General features: G+C 36.9%; 1 protein-coding gene across 1 annotated transcript in view; it reads left to right on the top strand.

Annotated features, from left to right (window-relative positions):
• The window catches only part of slc22a23 (solute carrier family 22 member 23), a 23,174-nt gene extending 2,559 nt beyond the window's left edge, over positions 1-20,615 (top strand). Inside the window, exons 3-7 of the mRNA XM_016253643.1 lie at positions 10,189-10,357; positions 11,528-11,655; positions 14,445-14,547; positions 17,270-17,555; positions 18,865-20,615. Coding sequence (XP_016109129.1) covers positions 10,189-10,357; positions 11,528-11,655; positions 14,445-14,547; positions 17,270-17,555; positions 18,865-20,199 — 2,021 coding nt within the window. The 3' untranslated portion in view covers positions 20,200-20,615. The remainder of the gene's footprint in view (positions 1-10,188; positions 10,358-11,527; positions 11,656-14,444; positions 14,548-17,269; positions 17,556-18,864) is intronic.
• The last annotated feature ends 2,850 nt before the right edge of the window (positions 20,616-23,465 follow it).

Genomic DNA, 23,465 nt, shown 5'->3' on the forward strand with positions numbered 1-23,465 from the left:
ATGACTTTCTTCTTTCAGACGAATCCAGTCGGAGTTATATAAAAAATTGTCTTTAATCTTTCAAGTTGTTTAATGCCATTTAGCGGGTGTTGCATGCATCACTCCAAAATAAGTTAAATAAAAAGCGCCCATCCATATATATATAAAAAAAGTGTCTCACATGGCTCCGGAGGGTGAACAAAGGCCTCCTGTAGCAAATCGATGCGTTTTTGTAAGAAAAATATCCATATTCAAAACGTAATAATCAGTAATAACAGTTGTACACAGAAGCAGCTCTTTGCGGATGACGTATGACGTAGGCGTTGCGCCGCTCAGAAGTGACGAACGCAGAAGCGCAGGGGAGAGATCAAAACAAAACAACGGTCATTTATTACAAGTACAAAACGAGGATTTGTAAATTTCAATATAAGCCAAAAGGAAACTGGGTTTCCTTTGCTAAAGTAAGGAAACTTTGCTTCCTCTGCTCCTGTTAACAAACGTTGGTTTTCACGAGACTCACCGGCGCATTCGCAACGCTGAACTCACACGTCATCAGCCTTTATCACTGCTTAAATACTATGAAATATGTTGCGTGCCTTATTCTGTGTAAGAAGCCACATCATCTCACAGAAGGATTTATTTCAAACACTCGACTGACGTTATGAAGTGAGTTTGGAGTAAAAATATGTTATTAAATGTGGTATTTTCACATGCTTTCAGATGGAGCAGCATTTACTTCACAGAGCCGTAGTTCACTGAGAAGCTATGCAAACAGCTGTCGTTATCACCAACGATTTCAGAATCGCGCAATAAAATCGTCTGCGATTTTTTTTGCGTAACTTGTCAGTGAACTACGACTCTGTGTAGTAAATGCTGCTCCATCTGAAAGCACGTGATGATGATTTCCTGCTGATTACAGAACCGGCTTTTTTAACAAAATGCGCACGACAATCGCATTCGATTAATCGTGCAGCCCTAGTGTCAATTATACAATCTATTAATCTATCTATGTATCAATTTCAAAATCTACCAGCAGCCTTGTCAATAGGTAATAAGTAGTTCCTGGTTTCAGTGTTTTTTGTGAATTTTGAGTAAATATATATTATGTTTGTTTGATTTCAGTAATTGTGTGTACAGTTGTGCCTCATTTGCTATCATTCAGTTAATTTGAATACAGTATACCAGTATTATATTGATACTGGCCACACTTCTCACTAGATTTTGTTATCAGCCATTAAAAAACTGGTCAAACACGACTTGTGTGCTAGCTCTGGGTCAAAAAGGGACAAACCCAGTGCTTTGCCCCCCCCCCCAAAAATTACAGTACAGTAACCAAAAATGGATTGGAAATTTAAATTATCTACAGAATGACTACAGTAAAAACATAATCAACAGTAATCATTAAAAAGTACATTTATTGATAAGCAAGAACAACTAGAAATGGACACAAATATGGACAAAAGTTAGTACCCGCCCACTTTTTCAGCGATGTTGGTTCCAGAAGTATTTTTTTCTATAAATTTTTCTATAAGTCTTTTGTTCATGAACCACTATTCATAAAATTATGTACAGTTGTTGATTGTATCTATAGAAATAATATATCTTACGCTTTTTGCAAAATATGCATATTTATACAAATATTTAATTTTGATAGCATAGGGAGGCTGTAAATTATGTCATTTGCATAGTGGGCGGAGCTAAAATTTGGCACACTTTGTTTGCTGTGACTGGTGGCATTTTCTAACAGCATTATGGGTAATGTAGTTTTTCACTACTAATTCTGCTATTTAACATGATTATTTGAAAAATAAATTGAATTAATGCAAATAGAGCACTAAAGCAAAAGCATATATACCATCACTTAAAAACCTAACAAGAGCTAACAACAGGTCTGCCTTTAAAGGTTTATCAGTTTTGTTAAAAATCAAATTCCCTATGGAGAAAATGAACGTTTTTACTTCCAGGAACCTGACTTTTACACTCTGTATTGAATAGTAGTTGAATATATTGCAGTCAGTTTCTCTCTTCTTTCCGCTTTGATTTGTTTTCGTCTATTTTCCACACATATTCCTTTCATGAGTGCTGTGAACATAGAAGGCAAAGTGATATCGGCACGTACTTTGCTTTTGAACCTGCGTGACGTTCATGCCTGCATTCCCAACCCAACACTGTTGTATTACTGATTATGAATGATCATCAACCCAAATGAGGTCAAATCAACCCAGCTTCCTTACCCAACAGTCTCAACCCACTGACTGGGTTGAGAAAATCACCCAGCCTTATAGACAACATGTGTATGATTTGTGTCTCTCACATAAAGGTCTTGCCCTTAGAATGTCACAGAAGTTAATTGTGGTCTCTCAGCTCTATCGTACTGTCTTCTCAGTTTGTTAGAGTGGTTCAGATGGATTACCCACAGACTAACAGTGACCTTCTACATGCTTAACAGTGAAGACATTTTCTGATGAGTGATAATCCTCTTTAGATGATCGCTGCCATTGCAATGGCCCCAAAATGAAAATTGTCTTCATTTACTCACCATCAAGTTGTTCCAAACCTGTATGAGTTTCTTTCTTCTGTTGAACACAAAATAAGATATTTTGAAGAACGTTGGTAACCATAGAATGGAAAAAAATACTATGGAAGTCAATGGCTACCGTCAACTGTTTGGTGACCAACATTCTTCAAAATATCTTCTTTTAGTATAGTAAAATATCTTGGTTGTGTAAAAGATGACAGAATTTAAATTTTAGGGTCAGCTGTCCCTTTACGGCAGAACAAATGCTTACTTTTTCAAGTTTAGTCAACTCCTAGTTAACTTGATGTATTAAGTGAGTTTTTTAAAATAAACTTAAATAATTTCATGACGGTCTCAGTTGTCAAAAATCTTCTTTGTAATTGCGAGTGTATATTTTTTTATTTCTAAGGCTGAAACATTTTTGTGCGACGGTAATTTGCCAGTATGGTGTAAAAGCTCAACAAGCTCTGACACAAACTGAAATACAATGATCGTTTGCATGTATTCCCTATTTGTCTTGCTACTTTTAAATATCTTTTTAAAACTTTTTTTAAATACCCTCATGTCATTGAAAACTCACTTTTTTTCTTCTGTGGAAAAATTATGCATACAAGAAAAAAAATCAAATAAATACAACAAATAGGAGCGGGTGCTGTCAAACTCCTAAAAGCACCATTAAGTATCATAGCAGTAGTTCATATGACTCGAGCCTTAAATTTGAAGTCTTCTGCAGTCATATACTGTATGATAACTTGGTGATGAGCAGACCATCATTTGTTATTCACTGATAATCAGCTTCCTCCAGTGCTCCTATATTGTTATTCAAACTTTGTGGGTGAAGAGATGAATCACCATTGGTTCTTTGGCTGTTGCTATGCAAATTTCTCACAGGGCTAAAGCCCTGACAACCCCACCCTGAGCCTGATGCCACTGGCATGAGACGAGGTTTAATACTGTAGATGCAGATGGAAAGCAATTGCGGAGATTAAACAGCAAAAAAACAAACAATCCAAAAAAAAAACCTTGTTCTCTTAACAACACTTTAAAGTTTAAAAGTGAACTGGTTAATGTGCAAAGTCAAATGTTAGTGAGCCCTTTGTAGGTTCTTCCTAAACAGTGTGAACACTGGCTTTGTGCTACTTTCAGAACAACTCTGAGCGGTCCAGCCGAGGAGGTCTATAGTGGCTGGATAAAGCTATCCTCTAGCATTTCCATTCATCGCAGTGACAGTATTTGATGTGCATGCTGCCATATTTGCGCATGGTAAATTTTTAAGCCAATAACCTGAGCTGTAAATGCCATGTGACTAATCACTAGAGCTGCAGGAAAATTACATCATGACAACACAAGAATGCACTTTTCACGAATGACTGTCCTGACATGATGTAAAATTCATGCATATAGTAAACCGTATAAATGAATACACCCTCTCTGAACATATTTTTATTTCTTAATGATCACTATTTGAATTCATGGGAAGATTAAAAAATGTAATTTATTAAACTTATACTTAATAAAAACAATCAAATGTCATCCCCTGCAAAACTAGCAAGTAAATTAAAGGGATAGTTCACCCAAAAATTAATATTCTGTCATTAATTACTCACCCTCATGTCGTTCCAAACCTGTAAGACCTTTGTTCATCTTTGAACACAAATTAAGATATTTTTGATGAAATCCGAGAGCTTTCTGACCCTGCATAGACAGCAACAGAGCTACTATGTTCAAGGTCCAGAAATGTAGTAAGGGCGTCGTTAAAACGGTCCATGTGACATCAGTGGTTCAACTGTAATGTTCTGAAGCTACGAGAATGCTTTTTGTGCGCAAAGAAAACTAAAATAATAACATGCAGACAAGAATTCTAACAGACTAGAGAAACAAGACTAGGCTAGATCAACTGGAACAGGCTGGAGCTGGACCAACGTAGGGAATGATTCTCCAAATAACTGAGAACGAGATGAGAATATGAAAGAGAGAAATGATTGCTAGAGAACAAGGGCTGTTGGGAATAATTAAGGTCAACGTGGCCTTGAATCAACTCAACACAGGAGTAAGAAACAAAACACACAGGCAAGTGAGGAAAAAAAGGATAAGGCACACGGAAAGACACACAGGGTGGCAAACTAGCCTGGAAAACAACATTCTGTATTTCTATTTTGTTATTAAAGAGGCCATAACAGTCCAGATTTGTCTCAAAATAAACTCAAACTTGCCTGACTAGCTGCTTAAACCTGCTTTTTGAGTCCTTTTTGAAAACAAACATCTCTAATGATGGTAAATGGTCAAATCTAAAAATGAAACATTTACATTTCCAATCCAGTGCAATCATTTGTTTTCTAATTACATTTTGTTTGCTATTTTTGTAAAGGGATAGTTCAGCCAAAAATTTAAAATTGATGTAAATTTACTCACCCTCAGGCCAAATAAGACGTAGGTGACTTTTTTTCCTTCTTCAGTAGAACAGTAAAGATTTAAAAAAATTTTGCTGACACCATGGTCCTTCTGTGACTCATAAAATGCAAGTCAATGGCTACCGTCACTTTGAGAATAAAAAAAGCATACAAGGCAACGCAAAATTAATATAATTGTCTCCTGATGATATATTGAGGTTCTTATGAAGCGAAACGATCAGTGTGTGCAAGAAACTGAACATTATTTACAGCATTATTACCTGTAATCCAGAGCCTTAGGTAAACGGGAAAATCCAATTATCTTCCATGAACTGGTTCTTTCAATGAATTGGTTCAAATAAGCGAATCACCAGTTTAAGTAATCACACAATGATGATGTAACGTATGCACAATTATATTATTAAAGCACTTAATGATGACAAACATAGATGTTTTACCTGTCTAAAGCATATAAAGTGAACAAACTAGTCTTCATTTACACAAACCATGAGAAACCATAAAAACATTAATTTGGCCCCTTCATTCAAGTGTTCGGTTCACACATGCGCAGATCAGCGGCTCATCGGTCTGAGTTGAACCGTTTCCTCAGTTCAGTGACTGTTGGAGGAACTGGAACGCTGAATCAGTTCATTCATCATAAGATCAGATATGCCACTATTTTGCCTCATTTCGAGTCGCAGTGACTGTCAGGTGTCTGAAACTGAGCTTTGATTGAGTAACTTGTAGATCTGTGCTGCTCGAACCGTTTCAGATGGTTCAGTCCAGTCTGTTTCTACAAGTTCACCAAAAAGAATCAGTTCAAAAGAATGATTCGTTTGCGAACCGGACATCATTTGGGGCCGTAATGTAATTTATTCTTACTGTTTCGGTTTCTTTCATTCTTGCTTTGAAATCTTTAGCTCTTTAGTAATCAGAGAAGATGTGCCGTCAGTGTTTTGTGCGCTGACTGGAGTAAAGTTCAGTGGTTGTGCTGAGATTGTGTTCTTTAGAGCTTCTTCACAGGTCTTTCCTTTTATCTGTGACCTTTGACCCAGACCACCACATCTAACACCACCTGCACTTCACTGTGGTTTTTCTCCTGTTACAAAACACTGTTCAAACGCTATAAATCTACTTACAGATGCCAACAGCTTCACTTATCAGTTCATGCATTCCCTGGGAATCAGACTCATGGCCACAGCATTACTAGTGTTATTCTTTACTGTTTGACTTTGATCAAATAAAAAAAAATTAGTAACCCTCATGTCATTCCATGACACACAAATGGAGCAGTCCTGGCATGGAATGCATTTGAATATGTGACCTAATGTCAGGAAGCCATGAGTGACTCATGTGACAGGGGAAGGTCATAATGTCAGCCTCAGGCTCAAACAGACAAACAAGCCTACAACCCTGATCCCTCACGGCGCCCTCTTCTGGTGGACTATCATTAGGATTTTCAGCCACAGACTCCATCAAGTTCAATAATAGATAACTCTTTATATATCATGATGGTTTGGATTAGAGTTATTTGTAGTCATTAGCTTTATTAAAACAATAGAAATCAATTGTATGTCCTCATTTAGCTAGTTAAGTGTGTGTGTGTGTGTTTGTGTGCTGTGTGTGTGTGTGTGTGCGTGTTTGTGTGCTGTGTGTGTGTGTGTGTGTGTGTGTGCGTGCGTGTGTGTGTGCGTGCGTTCGTGCGTGCGTGCATGTGTGTGTGTGTGTGTGTGGAGCTGCTGAGCTGTGGGAACGTTGGAGATTTGGATCAGATGGGTTAAGAAGCTCTAGGTTCTCACACTCTCTCTGGCTTTGTTCCAAAACCTAGTAAGCTGCCTTCATAGGCAGCATTATAAGTGATAATAGGCGTAGAGGTTTTCCAAAAGCAAGAGAAAAGCGGTTCATTTAGGAGTTTCAGTTGAGATGCTGACTTGCAGTACTTGTCAAAGTTTGCAAACATTATGATTTTAGTGAAGTCTAGCTGAAGTTATGCTCACCAACGCTGCATTTATTTGATCAATAATACAGTAAAACAGTAATATTGTGAAATATCATTACAATTTGAAATAACCGTTTTCTAAAATGTTTTAATATTTAAAAATGATTTTGCACACAGTACTCATTCTGTCAGTTTATAAAACTCTGCCCACTGATTCATTGATTCCATATCTAATATGCACTGGATACTGATTTTTATTTCTGATATTTTATTGAGCTTTATTGGTTACACATTTAATAATTCAGCAGACACTTTTATTCAAAAGAACTTGGCAGTGAGAAGTATTACTTTTCCCACATCAGTGAAAAACTCATGGCATACACATTTACTCATTTCCAAGAGTGGTGTTTCACCGGTCAGCTTCCTTCACTCTCAGTAAAACACCATTTGTGGTCACACTTTAACATGTTTATAGATAGACGTTAAACTGGCCACTTCCATAGATGCACAAACCTGCCATTTATTCTGTCACACAAACATGCAATGTGGCATTAATTGTGTTTTACAAGCGATTTTTTATTTATTTCATTGGTTTTCTTTTTCGTGTTCATCCTTTGTAGATTACATTAAGCCATCCGCTTAACAGAGTCAGACCTTCCATAAACCTTTATTTTATTTTCATGAAATGTTATTGAAGTCCCTCACTGAGAATAAAAATGATGATTATTACAGTTTTTGTGCAGTCGGTGACACACTGAAAGTGGTACTTGAGGCTCACTCAGTGAAACCATTAACTCATCTACCAAATCCTCTCACCGAGTCTGCAAAACCACAAGCACATTATCTGATTAACACTCGGCCTGCAAAAGCAAAACCAACTATTTGCAAAACACTAAGCACAGTTCTCTTTATTACACAAACTATTCAAAAAGAACAGCTCTTGTATTTTGCTTAAACACAATCTGTTCACTTAGAAATCAGAGCTTGAGCTCTGTAAATAGGCTTGAATTCATTTTTATTTGTAGTAAAAAGGCTATTTGTTTACAGTGTCTTATACTGTCTATATTTTCACCTACGTGACCCTAAAGGGTTCCGTATATTAATATCCTTCAGTTTTCTCTAGTGTGTAACCCAGGAAAGCAGTTTGATTAGATACGTTAAACTAAAACCAACCGACCAAACAAATAAATGTTCATTGAAATATATATATTTAACTATATAACTTTATTCTTTCAGGTAGTTGCCAAGGCAACACTTCTCATTTTAATTTTGTTTAACTTGATGTGCTAAAATAACTAAAACTAAAATTAATTAAAAAGGCATGAGAAAACTACTAAAAGTGGCAAAAACATACAAATAACAAAAATAATTCAATTCGTATTTCAGATATTTTAAGCAAGTTAATCTAAAATGCTTTTTGTGTGACATTCAATGCAACAGTTTTTCACGTTTCTATGATTCAAGTTCATATTTCTAAAATAATGAATAGTTATACTGTTGTGATATCGCATAACATTTCGCTTTTGCTTTTCAAACTTTAAAGAAAAAAACATTTTGTGAAATGTTTGGTTTGAAAAAAAAAAATGTGGCTGTGCTTTAACGTTTCTTTTAACTTTCTTTAAAATATATAACAACTGGTTTGATATTTTGTATCGAATGCAGTTACATTCTGACATTAAGCGTGACCCAAGAGTCTGTTTATGTTTAATGTTCAAGTGTGAATGTTTACATTTATATTCCTGGAACATCCTATCTTAATTCTTGACTTAAAATTTGAAAAAGTTCTATTTCCTAAGTGAAGTGACCACGTTTACAAAACAGCTTTTGGATGCACAGCCCCTGCTCTTCATCATCTAGCTGAGAAACAGAGCCTGTGTGATTTCAGCCTGAGCTCCGTCTTTCAACACAGAGCAGGATTCAGAAGTGCTGCTCATTGAAATTCTAGGCTTTTGTGAAGGATCGTGCAGTCGCTGTGTTCCCGCCGGGAGTCCTGTCACCTCGAAAAGCTCTCTCCCAAACCGTTCACACATGTCAGACCCTGCTGTAGTTTCTGTGGTTTTGCCATCGTTTGATATTGCAGTACTGGTCTGTCATTGAAGACCACCTGTGCTGTCTGCCGTGCGCTTCTGCATTATGAATACTAATGAATCATTCAATTAAAGGGATAGTTCACCCAAAAATGTAAATCCTGTCATCATTTACTCGCCCTCAAGTTGTTTCAAACCTGTATGAGTTTATTTCTTCTGTTGAACACAATAGAAGATATTATGAAAAAGAAAAAAAAGTTGACGGTCCCCATAATATGTTTGGGGACCATCAACTGTTTGATTACCCATATTCTTCAAGATATCATCTTTTGTGTTCAGCAGAAAAAAGAAACTCATACAGGTTTGGAATAACGTGAGGGTGAGTAAATGATGACAGGATTTTCATTTTTGGGTGAACTGTCCCTTTGACTGCAGACAGATGACATGCATTGATTGCATAGTCATTTTAAAGTCCCATAAGTGAAGAAAAATCTCTGATACAGTGTCTGTATGACATTATACGAGCAGTTTTGGGCCTTTTACAGAAAAATCAATGGCTTTATGTTTCCATCCATGTACTATTTGCTTTATTTGGACATGTTTTATATGCTTTTCTAAAATTCCTCACAAGTTAAATGTGCAAATTTGAAAGGAAACGCAGCTAATATGACTCAAACTTTCTTTAAAAGCTTAAATAGTGTCATGTTATGGTGAAATATGGCATTTGCAATGTGCCTTAAAGGCAGAGTTGACCCAAAAAGGACTATTCTGTCATAATTGACTTGTTGCATACCTTTCTTTGTTCTTCTAAACACAAAAGAAGATATTTTGAACAATATCAGTAACCAACAGTTGCTGGCTGCCATTGACTTCCAATGTATTTTATTTCCCCCAATACAATGAAAGTCAATGGCTACCATCAACTGTTCAACAGAAGAAAGAAGCTCATACATGTTTAGAACAAGTAAATGATGACAGTTTTCAATTTTTGGGTGAACTATCCCTTTAAGTCATTAAACTCACACACACACCGAGTTTAATACAGTAAGTTGCTGCTTTGCTTTGCAACCGCAAACAGCCTGCAATTTTAAGTAATGAAGTATACTATTTGGAGAAGAATAATGGTGATAATTGCTAACAATAATAACATTTGATAAATGCAAATATTTACTGAACTTTCTGAACAGTCGTCTTTTATCATATCACTATTGCATTTTTACATTTTACAAAAGCTCAAAAGCAAATTCCCAACACCCCTTCTCTTTAGAAATGTTGCAGTTATTAAGACCTCTCTATTAACTGACTCTAATGTCGGATGTGTGTTCTTGTCTGCAGGGATAGAGCTGTGTCTGCCGGGATGGCGTTTCTCCATGACCATGGTGGCAAACTTCATGGTGTTGGCGGGGCAGCTGCTCATGCCAGGACTGGCAGTCCTCTGTCGCGACTGGCAGATTCTGCAAGTAGTCGTAATCTGCCCTCTCTTACTCATGCTGTCCTATATCTGGTAAGCAACCGTGCCATGGCTGTTCAAAAATAAGATTGTGTTTGACTGTTCTTAAAACCAAAATTTGACCTGTTTACAGTCATGGTGAGTTTACAGTAACAGACTTCAGCTGCTGAAATAGGCATTGCACTACTGTTTCCACTCTTCTTTATTAAGCGGCATAATCATTTTCAGCTGTGCGGATAATGCAGAAAGTTGCTTACGAACCAAATAAGCACATACCAAATATGTTTTTATAGTAGTTTGGCGTAACGACTGCTAAAAATGGGCTTTGCATTTTAGATAAACGTAAAATGTAAAATGTCCAAAAAGAGAATACTTCAAATAATCATACATTTACTGTTTTTTTCACACAAAAGCAAACGTTTTCAGGTACTGATGCCATTGTAAAAATGCACTGTTTACCATCAAGCATGATTAATATATTTTATGAGAAAAATAGTAGGTTACCGTAACAATGGAAGTAATTCAACTGGTGACCCACTTTGTGTAAAATAAAAGCGCTTTATAAAACCTCTAATATGGCTGGAGACTTCTCATTCTCTTCTCATGTCAGTATACAAATGAACTTTTATTTAACTAACAAGTGGTAGATGGAATCAGATGAATGCCGTGACGATATGCTATATGAAATAATCATAGTATAAGAAGAAGGTTTTTTAGTTCTTTCACATCTATTAATGATCGAGTTGTTTTTACTTGGTGGCGTTTATGTATTTTATGTCTTGCATTTTTTAATATAGTTGTTTGCAACTTGTTGTTTCGCTTTGTTTTTGCCGTGAAGATAGCCTTGCTGTTGACATGGCCTTTAAAAAAATCAGTGAATGAACAATTAATTTAAATGTACAGTATGCAACATTTGTATATAACAATTTCCTTATGTTTAGAACATTTTCATTTACATAACAAAATGAATTGGGATATTGTGATAGTAGAAGGATTTTGTCACCATATGAGACTTGAAAAAAACTACTGCTAGTAGTAGGGATGATACATTTCTCACCACATCAGTGAATGTTTACTTTGTTATTTGTGATCAATTTTGTAACAGTTGCTTTGTTTCAGTGTTTTTAGTTCTTTATTCAGCAGCTAACGTGCAATGATAATGCTCTGTTTTAAGTGTTTAGCCCAAAATAGATGTGGCAAAGTATATCCGTTTTCATTCATCAGGATTTTTCCGGAGTCTCTGCGCTGGCTGCTTGCGACGCAGCAGTACAGTCGCTCCAAATGGATCATGGAGCGCGTCGCGAAAAAGAACAACATCAATCTAGAGGAGGACGCAGAGGAGCTCATGAGAGGTACACAACCAAAGAGAAAACAAACGCTGGACTTTTATAAGGTTTATAATGTGAAAAGTTTAGAACTAGTGATCCCAACAGCTTATAGCTTTAATATAATAACCATCTGTTTAAGATGAGATCTAAATTGGAAAAATGCATGCTGCACAACATCAGAACAAAATCTGAAAATTGCTAAAAACAAATTGCGATCCAGAGAAAACAATCGCAACCATCCTCCCATAAAAATCAATCACTCAATGTAGGATTCTTTCTAGGTTTAGATACTGCGATGCAAACTCGTTTTTGACGTCTTCAAAATACAAACCTATACCACTTCAGATTCTATGGCCAACAAAGTGCGGCGTCATTCAGCTCATATTTAATTTACTAAATAATTTTGCGATGACTCAGTTCACATGTAGGCCTGTTCCCTATTTTTCATAATGCATTTAAATGTCTAACTAATTCACCATTATTTATATTCTTCCTCATGTTGTTCAACACTGGTATGGCTTTCTTCTGTGGAACACAAAACCGGTTTTGCTAACCAGACGTCTATCCTGTATCCTCCATTTACTAGACCTGAGTCACCGTCAGACGGAGCGTGCACAATCTAAAGTCAACAGTTAGTTGTGTTCGTGGCTGCTGGCTGCTGGCTGCTGGCAGTGTAAACATTTCAGGAGCAAAGTGCCCTACAAAGGCGAAACCTTTTTTTTGTCATCTAGCACGTGAAAGCTGCAACCATTGAATGCATTAATTGTCCCAATGTTTAACACTTTAAAACACTTTCTTTTTTTTATTTTGTTAAATAAGTGCATCATTTAACTTCAGGTAAAAATTAGTGACATGCGGTGACAACCAACAGCAGCTAAAGGCAGCGTAAAATCAAAATTTACTTAATGCATGTTAGTGGTCCTATTTGTATGCAATTAAATTCATGCATATTTTAAATAATATGACCTCAGTATCTTTGATCAAAACGTCATGATCTTCCTGAGATATTCCTTCGATCTGCTGGTGTTTGTCAGACTGCTGCATCCAAGTTTCTTTCTTATCTGCATACATTACATTATGCAGTGCTTACTTTTCAAAGTCCTATAAGCAACAATTTTTTCTTGTTCGACATAATATGGTAGTAAAGTCGGTTATAGTAAACTTCCTTTTCATGTCTACTTGAAGACATTAGAGCACACGGTGATTGGTGATCGTTCAAACCATAAGAATCAATTGGTGATCGTTGTTCATGATATGATGTATTATGCACAGCTGCAATTTATATACAAAATTCTTTCTCTTCAAGAATGTGGCATTTGAATGTGAAGAAAACCGACTTCTTGTCAAAATGATTGAAGGCAATGTAATCCCATTTGTTATCCCATAAATACGGTGGTCGAGAAGTGCAAAACAAATCACAATTCTGAAAACAAAATAACAAATTACAAACGCAAATGCAAGTCTAAAAAACAAAATAACAATTCAGAAAACACAACAACAATTCAGAAAACATTATAACAAGTCAGAAAACACAACGACAAATCAGACAAACCGGAAGAGGTAGGTATAGTTTGAGACAGCGCCATTGGTTTGGGATTACTCACCGCTGACTGGACGAGACATCTGTCAATCACCGTATACAGAGAAGAACCAGCCGAAGAACAGCAGAGTCCTGGTAGAAAGTTCAGAGATGCTATTAAAGTAGCTCAGTTTAAATGTATTGTATGAATTGCCCTTCCTATGGAATAAAAAATACGGAGTATCTGTTTACACTTAGTTAAAAGTGGCTGTAAAACATCAGCTCCAGTGGCGCAGATAGATAAGCGCGTGTTGTTGGCTTTTTGACACGATCGACCCGGGTTCGAAAGTGCCGAACTTTTTTTCCCTCCCTTTTCAAATCTCGTATTAGCAATGGATTCTATTTACACTAAGTGGAAATAGCAGTATTTTAACAATATGCTATTTACACTAAAGTGCAAATACCTATTTACACTGTTAAAATAGCAGGATTTCTACTATCAAGTATACTACTTGTTGCAAATAGTGGCAATTATCTGCACTTCAGTATTGTAGTACATTATAAAACAGTATGCAATAATAACGTATTGAGTGTAAATTTAAATTTTAATTATTAAATGGATGCCACCTTATTGGTACAATAAAGCCCTCCCTACACCTACCCTAACCGATACTTTATTTTCAACTTTTTGATTATTTCCTTAATTTTTATTGAAAATAAATGCCTTTACGATGTGATACGAGATTTGAAAAGGGAGAGAAAAAAGTTTGGCAAAAGGCGGGATCGAACCCGGGTCGATCGCGTCAAAAAGCCAACGACACGCGCTTATCCATCTGCGCCACTGGAGCTGATGTTTCGCAGCCATTTTTAACTAAGTGTATATTCCATAGTAAGGGCAATTCATACAATACATTTAAACTGAGCTACTTTAATAGCATCTCTGAACTTTCTACCACGACTCTGCTGTTCTTCGGCTGGTTCTTCTCTGTATACGGTGATTGACAGATGTCTCGTCCAGTCAGCGGTGAGCAATCGCAAACCAATGGCGCCGTCTCAAACTATACCTACCTCTTCCAGTTTGTCTGATTTGTCGTTGTGTTTTCTGACTTGTTAATTTGCTTTCGGATTTGTCATTGTGTTTTCTGACTTATTTTGTTTTTTAGACTCGCATTTGTAATTTGTTATTTTGTTTTCAGAATTGTGATTTGTTTAGCACTTCTCGGCCACCGTACATAAACCTCATGTTTTCTCTGAAATGTTTGATTAAGCACTTTGTTTTCTGCACTGATTTCAGAGCTGAACCAAGCCCTGCCAAAGCAACCCAAGAAGACATGCATTGTGAAGATGGTTGGCACAAGGAACCTGTGGAAGAATTTAGTAGTGCTCTGCGTCAACTCGTAAATATCTTTATATTATGCATCTGTGTGACAGTCGTGAATGTGGGTGTTTATTAATTATTAAAAACATTCTGCTGATATTAAAGGGGTAGTTCACCCAAAAATGTAAATTCTGCCATTTACTCGCACTCATTTAAAAAAATTTTTTTTTTCGAAAATCCTAAAAAGTTCATAAAGGCATCGTAAAATGATTCCTTATGAGCTAATGAATTAAAGGCTTTTTTAAGATAAACAGCTTTAATAACTTGTAGGATCTTGTAAGTTTATGTTTCCTGGACGTTCAATGGAGGGATAGAAACCTCTTAGGTTTCATTAACCCTCTTAACGCATTCGGGTCCGTTTTTAACCGGACGAAAGAGACACAAAATATCTAAAGAAAAAAAAATGCATAGCTTTTCATAAGGGAAAGAAACTTTGCATATACTCAGATCCTCTAAATACACATTGTTTATTTTTTCAGATTTTGTACTTTTTTTTTTTTTTATCATTTAAAAAAAAAAAGCTGTTTCGTGTTTGGGTCATTTTGGACCTGAGTATGTATGGAGTAATATTAGGTGTCAAATACTTTTAAAAAACTAAATTTTTCTTTCTGTAAAATTATCTAGTGTAAAAAGAAAACATTTGCTATTGTATCTTTTTTTTTTGGTTGTGGTTCATGTTAGGGATGGGCGATGTAATCAAAATTTCACGATATATATCTCAACATAGCTTTTTTAATTTTATATTTGTTAAAAACAGGAATAAAGAAGCAAATTACAAACACAATAGAACAAAAATACAAATTAAATAAGCTTGAGTTTTTCGTCTTCAGTAGGTTTTTTAACATGTAGTAAGAAATACTACAGAAATTGAAGTGTATAACTAAAACACTGCATAGTCTTCACTGTATCAATCAAATATGAATTGATTCTTTTTTTTATAATTCAACTTTTTTTTTATTGTTCAACAGTCAAAAAGCTCATATCGCACTGTACATCGTCACAGTATTCCATAGTCGCCTTAACAGTTACATATTTAGCCACTTGTCATCATCAGTGAGAAATAAACAACAGAAAAATACATGGAAATTTAGACGGTTGTCACACAGTCCTGCTCATCTATCCCATTTTTATATGTTGCCAGAAATTATCCCACGTTCTTTGCATTTCAGACTCCCCAACACACACTCATATGAAGCAATTTCAATAATCCCATTAATCCAGTCTTTCAATTCTGGTGTTCTGGGACATTTCCAGTTGCGTAAAATCATTCCGGCAGCCGTAATACAACCAATCTTAAGAAGAATAAGTGCATTTTTTGCTAAGTTGGGTACCACTGATTTATTTAAAGATTCAAAAGTGATTCAGTCAAGATCAGTGAGTGATTTTCTCTTTGTCTTTTATTGTTTTAATAACATTAATGACACAGAAAGCAGCAGGTAAATTTAAGACTGTCCGCTGTCCCTTTAAGACTGACTGCACGGATCCAATATACTAAAACATATCCGGTCTTTATATGTTATTTTATATGTTGCCAGAAATGATCCCACGTTCTTTGCATTTCAGACTCCCCAACACACACTCATATGAAGCAATTTCAATAATCCCATTAATCCAGTCTTTCAATTCTGGTGTTCTGGGACATTTCCAGTTGCGTAAAATCATTCCGGCAGCCGTAATACAACCAATCTTAAGAAGAATAAGTGCATTTTTTGCTAAGTTGGGTACCACTGATTTATTTAAAGATTCAAAAGTGATTCAGTCAAGATCAGTGAGTGATTTTCTCTTTGTCTTTTATTGTTTTAATAACATTAATGACACAGAAAGCAGCAGGTAAATTAGGCCGCTGTCCCTTTAAGACTGACTGCACGGATCCAATATACTAAAACATATCCGGTCTTTATATGTTGTTTTAGTATACTGTGTTTATGTGAATACTCCAAGCGACGGGAATTTTGACAATTATGTGTGTATTTGACTGCTATCTGAGAGAGACACTGTCTGTGCTCGCTCCTCACGTGTATCTCAGAGTTCTTTTTCACTGCTTATTGTGCTTAATAACTCTATTGTGCACGTCCCAAATTCGCGATCGCATGCTGCTTTGGGTATGTGTCTGACGGTTACCACGAGCACTGCATTGAGTTCTTCACTGCATACTGCGCTTAATAACTCTATTTAACATCTAAAAGTGTCCCACTCTTTATTTTCACATTCATGTATGATTCTTTATCACATTATGTCAGGTGTATATAAATTTTAAGTAGTACTACGTGGATATATTTGCATACTGCGAAATAAACAATATAGCAGAATTTGTAGCTGTAGACACTTTATACCGTAACGATATACAGAAAGAAATGAGGGTTACAGCTGTCAGAAAGGAGTAGGAAGTGTAGAAGCTGCTGCTTTGAATGACTTCAGCATCTCTAGTTTCTCACACTGCGCTGGTGTGATCTTGGTCCACTCTTCTTCTTCTTCCATAGTTCGGTGAGTTTCTTATCCATAACTTTGTCGCCAAGGATTTTGGTTTAGATCGGGGCTCTGCATTGATTCAGAATGCAAAAAGTAGTGTACAGATCTGGAATGCATTATGAGGGTTAATTCTTTATTTGTGTTTTGAAAATGTAGTCTTTTGGGTTTGGAAATGCTTGAGGGTGAGTAAATGAAGGCATAATTTTAATTTTAGGGTGAACTATCCCTTTAGCTCTGGCATTCAAAAACCTCTTTTTGTCTCCATCTTTCAGACTGACGGGTTACGGCATACACCACTGCTTTGCACGCAGCCTGATGGAGAAGGAAGACCAGCCCATGTTCTCTAATTTCTATGCCAAATACTACTCCATGGGGGGCATTGCTGTGGCATCATGCGTGGCGCTTTGCCCTGCCGTGGGCATGATGGGCCGGCGTGGGGGACTCCTCATGTTTATGATCATCACAGCCCTGGCGTCTCTCCTTCAGCTCGGCCTGCTAAACTGTGAGAGAACACACAAATCACAAACACACACCGCTAGCACTGGACCCTCTGTGGGGGCTTGAACCGAATCAAACAGAATCACTGTCACACCATTTAAGTGATTAAGCTCTTTAACACAACTGAGTTTCTGCTGGAGAAGGCGGCTCATGTGGCCACATAAACACACTGTATATGCTTCATTCTTATAGGTTTTTTAAAAAGTGTGCATATGCATGGAAAAGACAAGGAACAGAAAGGTTTGGAGAAATTATATGCAGTATGCATCTTAACCCTGTAAAGCCTAACATATGAAATAATTGTTCCGTAAAAAAAAAGTTTATTTAACCTTTAGATACAGTCTAAAAATAAATTTTTGTTTCGTATCATATTCAATACATCAGACTGGCTCATACAGGATAGTATGATATAGGAGAATATGGAGCTCAAACTCAAGGAGGAAAAACAACATAAACCTATTATTCAGAGGCCCAAACTCAGCAAAAATGTGCGATTTGGTGCAGATGCTGATATTTTCATGACTAAATAGTAAGATGGAATTCTGATGCTTGTAACATAAATCAATGAGATCTTTATATCAGTATAACAGACTACTTACATAAAATGATTAGTAAAATAAATATCGTCGTCAGTAGTCACTCTGTATCTCCAATAAAGTCTTAGTAAGATGATATTTAAATACTTAGATTGATGATCAAAACAAATTAATGAAAGGGCTTCATTGGATTTCATCCCTGATCATTTGAAGCATACTGAGTTTACATTTTATAAGCACACATGCATATATTTAATTACTAGCCACGAGCTGCAAACTACTTTACTTTCTCTTTTTTTTTCCCCCTTTATGTGATCCGTCCATGATGAATGAAGTGGTGGGGAAGTATGGCGACATTATAAATATTGGTAAAGTATAAACACTATGCTATTTATGCAAATTTTTCATTATTGCTCTGTTTCATGTTCATCATCTATTTTTTGTGCAATTCTTTCAATGTTAAAATATCACCTATGCTAGTTTTATATGCAGAAGAAACTAAAAATAAGACAATTACAGGTTTCATTAAAAAGTGTAAAACACTGTGGTGCTCTCAAAACAGTGTGTGTGTGAGTGTGTGTGTGAGTGTGTGAGAGAGTGTGAGAGAGAGTGTGTGTGTGTGTGTGTGTGTGTGTGTGTGTGTGTGTGTGTGTATTTGTGTGTGTGAGAGTGTGTGTGTGTGTGTGTGTGTGTGTGTGTGTATTTATGTGTGTGAGAGAGTATGTGTGTGAACAGCAGATTGAAGATGCTTTTTCTGTGTTTTACATGCCTGCTGTAAGCTATTTTTTATTGGTTTTTGTTGGCAAAAGATGCCTATGAACCTTTGATCTTAGCGTTTCATTTTAGGAGGATTCTTTCATCCTTCTGTTTCACATATCTGCTGTAGTTGTTTAAATTATCCTGACCCCACGGGATGTTTCAATAGGGCAGCTGTGGTCTGTCTCCCTGCTTGCAATGATTGTCCTTTCTACGGAGTCCTGCATAACCAGAAAGGCTATTTTCTGCATCACATCATTTTCGCCTGCTGCACACTTATCTGCATCATTTGTATCTTGCTGCTGCCAGAGACTCGCAATCAACCGCTACCAGAAACGTTAGCGGACGGTGAAAGTTACACCCGCCAACCGTTACTGCCACCTCGCAAACCGGGCGAGCAACGGCTTCTGCTGACCAAGTCCGAGAGCCGCGAGTATCCAAGGGTTGGCGACACGCCTCTCCACGAAGCAGCTGTCACTGCTGTTTCCACTATGGACTCTACTGCCTCATCCGCCATCGATCTTCAGATGCTCATTGATGCCCCCGGCCAGGCAGAGCTATTCATTATGAAGACATTGACTTCTGCCCAAGAGCAATATGAAATCAAGCAATCTGCATCCATGCCGGAAACCTTTGCCTCATCCGTAGAGGATCCTCTCCTTGCCTCTATCCCAAACACTTCTACCCCAATCGCTATTAATTATATTCAGACACCTAAAACAGAATCTCCGGCCCTTCTGCCTTCTTCAACTGTGGAAACTCCTTCGATCACTGATCCTACCCTCGAGTCCTCTACTTCTTCCGATCTCCAAACTCCTTCGCTTTTAGATATAGTTACACCAGCTGAATTCCCCTTGCCGGTTGCTAACGATATCAACATCCTAACTGAAGTGGGTTCTACAGGTCCTGTCCCAACCTTTCCTCTCTGCACAATCAACTTGTCTGATCCATCCACCGGACAATCACCCACTCCGCCTTTAAATGACATTCCTCCCTCTTCCTCAATAGACTCTCCTGTTCACCTAGTCACCTGTTCCCCAACAGAACTGTCTTTACCACCAATACCGGACCAGTCTGGTCAAGTTAATGCCATCCCAGTTCAATCCTTTTCTTCACCCATAGATCCCGGCGCTCCATTGTTACATTTAGTCGCCCAACCTGCGATTAACTCCATAGAATCTGGCCCTCCTTCACCAGCCGTATTGGAGCCAACCTTAAGTAATGGTACTACTCTTCTTGCTACTGTGAGTTCGACTGCACCTCATGCCACAACCACTGACTCTGTTACAGAATCCAGCCACCCGCTTATGACGAACTTGACTGTTTCCTCGCCTATTGACTCAGGTACACCTACAGACATTGACTTGCCCATCACAGAAACCAATACTGCCAATGGGGAGACGTCTTCATGACGGACACATTCGCGCCACGTGACTTGGTAGGCTGCCTCATTATCAAGAAGCAATTTTTGTCATGGGAGCTCATGCCAGTCATTGCTAGAAGTATTTTTATTTTCCAGCAGCCATGACCCGAGAATGGCAATGCAAGGAGAAGGTATAAAAGGATTTGACTGAAAGGGAACAACTACAACGGTCGATGCTCAAAGGGTTTTTACTCTCCTTACTTTAACAGCCTTCTTAGGGGTCGTTCACACAGAACACGTTTTCCCTTCCAATGTGCTATTTTCCATAGTTTTTCTGTGTAAACGTGCTAGACGGACGTGTATGACCGTTGCTCTCGTGTTTTGTGCAGCATCTCGCACATGAGCACCATGTAGGGCTGTCAAAAAAATTTTGAATTTCGAATATTCGTCGAATTTAAAATAAAAACCCACATTCGAATGCAAAAACTTTGCATTTGAATTTTAGGTGTGCGTTAAGGAGGCTGCCTTATAAGTGGCGCACGAGATGCGATGATGATGTAAGTGTCATTGCATTTTAATGTTTTTGTTAGCATATCTAGTTAAAGCCACTGGATGCGTCGCTGCTGCATTGTTACTTACAAATATTGCGGGAAAAGAGAAGATCAATGCGGAGAAGATCTTGTTTACGTCAAAACTGAAACCAAGCCATTCACACAGAATGCATATTTATCACATTTTCTAGAGGGACATCTATCACCGTTGCACTCGCGTCTTGCACAAGAGAGCCGCATGTTTAGAAAGCCATGTAAAATTAATGTAAGTTCAACTTTGAATAAACATATCTCGAGACTTTATTTGTTTTGTTTATAGTTGTTTAAGCAACTTAATTATAATTGGTTTATAAACATTATTTTAAACATTTTCGCAAATAGTCATGTTATCTTATACTTTGAATAAACGTGCATTATATTTTGCTCGATGCGCCCTCTTGTGGCCTCAGGAGAGAAGCCAAAAGCTTTTCTTCACCCTAACTCAAATTTACGCCTTTTAAATTCGAATATAATTCGAATTTTGATCATTTTTTAGTACAAAATTCAAATTTAGTTTTTCAGCCATTTTGACAGCCCTAGCACCATGTTTTTAAATCACCATGTCAATCTAAAAGAATTTAAACTTTTAAACACAGTGCCACTCATCAATGTCAATTCCAAAACAGTGGACCAATCAGAAGACCCCGGAGGCGGGGCAAGCGGTGCCAGCTTTTGTTAACGGTATCAAGTTGGCATGGCATCTGTTTTATTTGATGAATACATGGCGGAGGAGGAATTCTGCGCTGTGCTTTTTTTTTATAACCATTCCTGAGTGCTGCGTCTCACGTTTTTAGATGCAAAGACGCGTTCTGTGTGAACGGCCCCTTACTGTGGTGCCAGTAACTGCTTTTTGGGCAGCGAGATCCAAATTTCCATGTGTTATCATTGTGTGATTACAAAAACGAAGACCAATAGTGACAAGTTCTCACTTGAGTCACTCTGGAATTTCATATAGTCTAGTAATTAGGCTTACTCATATCTGATATTTGATGGTAATTAACAACAGACAGGATCAAATTAGTCAAATGTGTAGAGAAAATGAATTAAAATGAATTATTTGACTGTAATTACGTCTATGAACATTTGCAATATTCAGATGGAAAAACAGCATCCGTGAAGTCCAGTAACAAAGGGAATTTCCCTAAAACCCAACACTGTATATTTAACACTGGGAATGTTTGCCAATGTGTCTTGGAGTGGAAGGCAAATACCTCTATGAATTAGGTGTCGAAGAAACACTGGTTTCTGTGTTCAAAATAAAAAGTGAAGAACCATATGCATATTTCCAAACTAAAATAGTTTGTGTAAAATAGACACTACATGGAGACTTCTCAAAATGGTATTCATGTGGTATATTTTATTAAGCTAATGTTTTTTGAAGTTAATTACTAGATTCTGGAGGAGGGGAAATAATTTTGAGAAATACAGATTATATACTTCGGCTGAAGTGACCACAATACACTCAATCAAGTGTATGCGACAGATGTATTGTGAATGTGGAAACTTTTGTAATTGATGCTACTGTGGTACTGATGTACAGTGGTACTGACTGCTTAAAAAAACAAACAAAAAAACTCAACTTTTAGGTTTTAGGTTACTATGTCTACTATGTCAATGAGTGTATGCCCATTGGTATTTTGTTACAATGTCCGTGGCACTTTATCAAAAAAAAGCATGTGAACATGAAAATGAGTGACGTTGAAGTAATGAAGACAAATAATAATTTGAGTAATGGCTACAATTGTCATCTTTCATTTGTGGTACATTTATACCCACAGCAATAATATATTTATAATGTGCGACCCATGCCATGACTTTAAAACATTTCAGATTTTTTTAAATAGTTAAAAATCAGAATTATAATATTTAATACTAATTTAGAATTGCTAAAATATCCCCTAAAATATTGTATCAGGTGAGTGTGCTTATTCATAATTTTGGCTAAAACAATTAAGAGGGAAAATTCACATTCAAAGATTTTTTTTTTTTGGTGTGGAATATTCTTAATCATTCCAGCTAATATTTAGTTTCTTTTTTATCTTCAATAAAAAGTATTATTGCCCTGAAGTATGTAAAATTTGTAGAAAGGTTTTTGATTATTTGTTATTTTAAATAAGATCTTTTGTATTTTTAGTTATTCCAAGGACGGGGCATTTTCTTCTCAAATATATCATGGCCTTCTTCTATTGTATCTGGTGACCTCCTTTAACTTCTGCTACTGTATTTCTGTTGTTACATTTGATATACACATTCTGAGTGATGACAGGCCATTCATTTTCAAGCATGTTACATCGGAAGAACAATCTGAAAAGAAAAATTACACTTTTCCATTTGCAATTGCAGCGTGATTTTGTTAACATGATTTGGCGTTGAGATTTTTCCAAACTGTTTGAAGCAATACAAAGGTCTTTCACAGTCCCAATTGGGATTCAGCTGTTTAATGAAACTGATGTCCCAACCAAGAAGTGTGGAGAAAGATAAGGCCAGAAAAATAGTGACGTGAATGCGTGGCCAGTGCATGCTTAACATGAGTTCTTCTAATGTTGCTTTCAATAATCAAGATTTATGAGAGCAATCGTTTTATCTTCAGTGCTTGTGCCATTGAACCACATTAGCTTCAAACATATAAAACTTTCTCAGCAAGATCTTTCAAGCTTTTGATTTGCCATAGTTGATCTAAAAGAAAAAAAACTCACCTGAAGACTTTACTGTCTGCTATACTGCT

Source organism: Sinocyclocheilus grahami, unplaced genomic scaffold, assembly GCF_001515645.1.
Source record: "Sinocyclocheilus grahami isolate Dianchi unplaced genomic scaffold, SAMN03320097.WGS_v1.1 scaffold1193.1, whole genome shotgun sequence".
In the NCBI taxonomy this organism is placed as follows: Eukaryota; Metazoa; Chordata; class Actinopteri; order Cypriniformes; family Cyprinidae; genus Sinocyclocheilus; species Sinocyclocheilus grahami.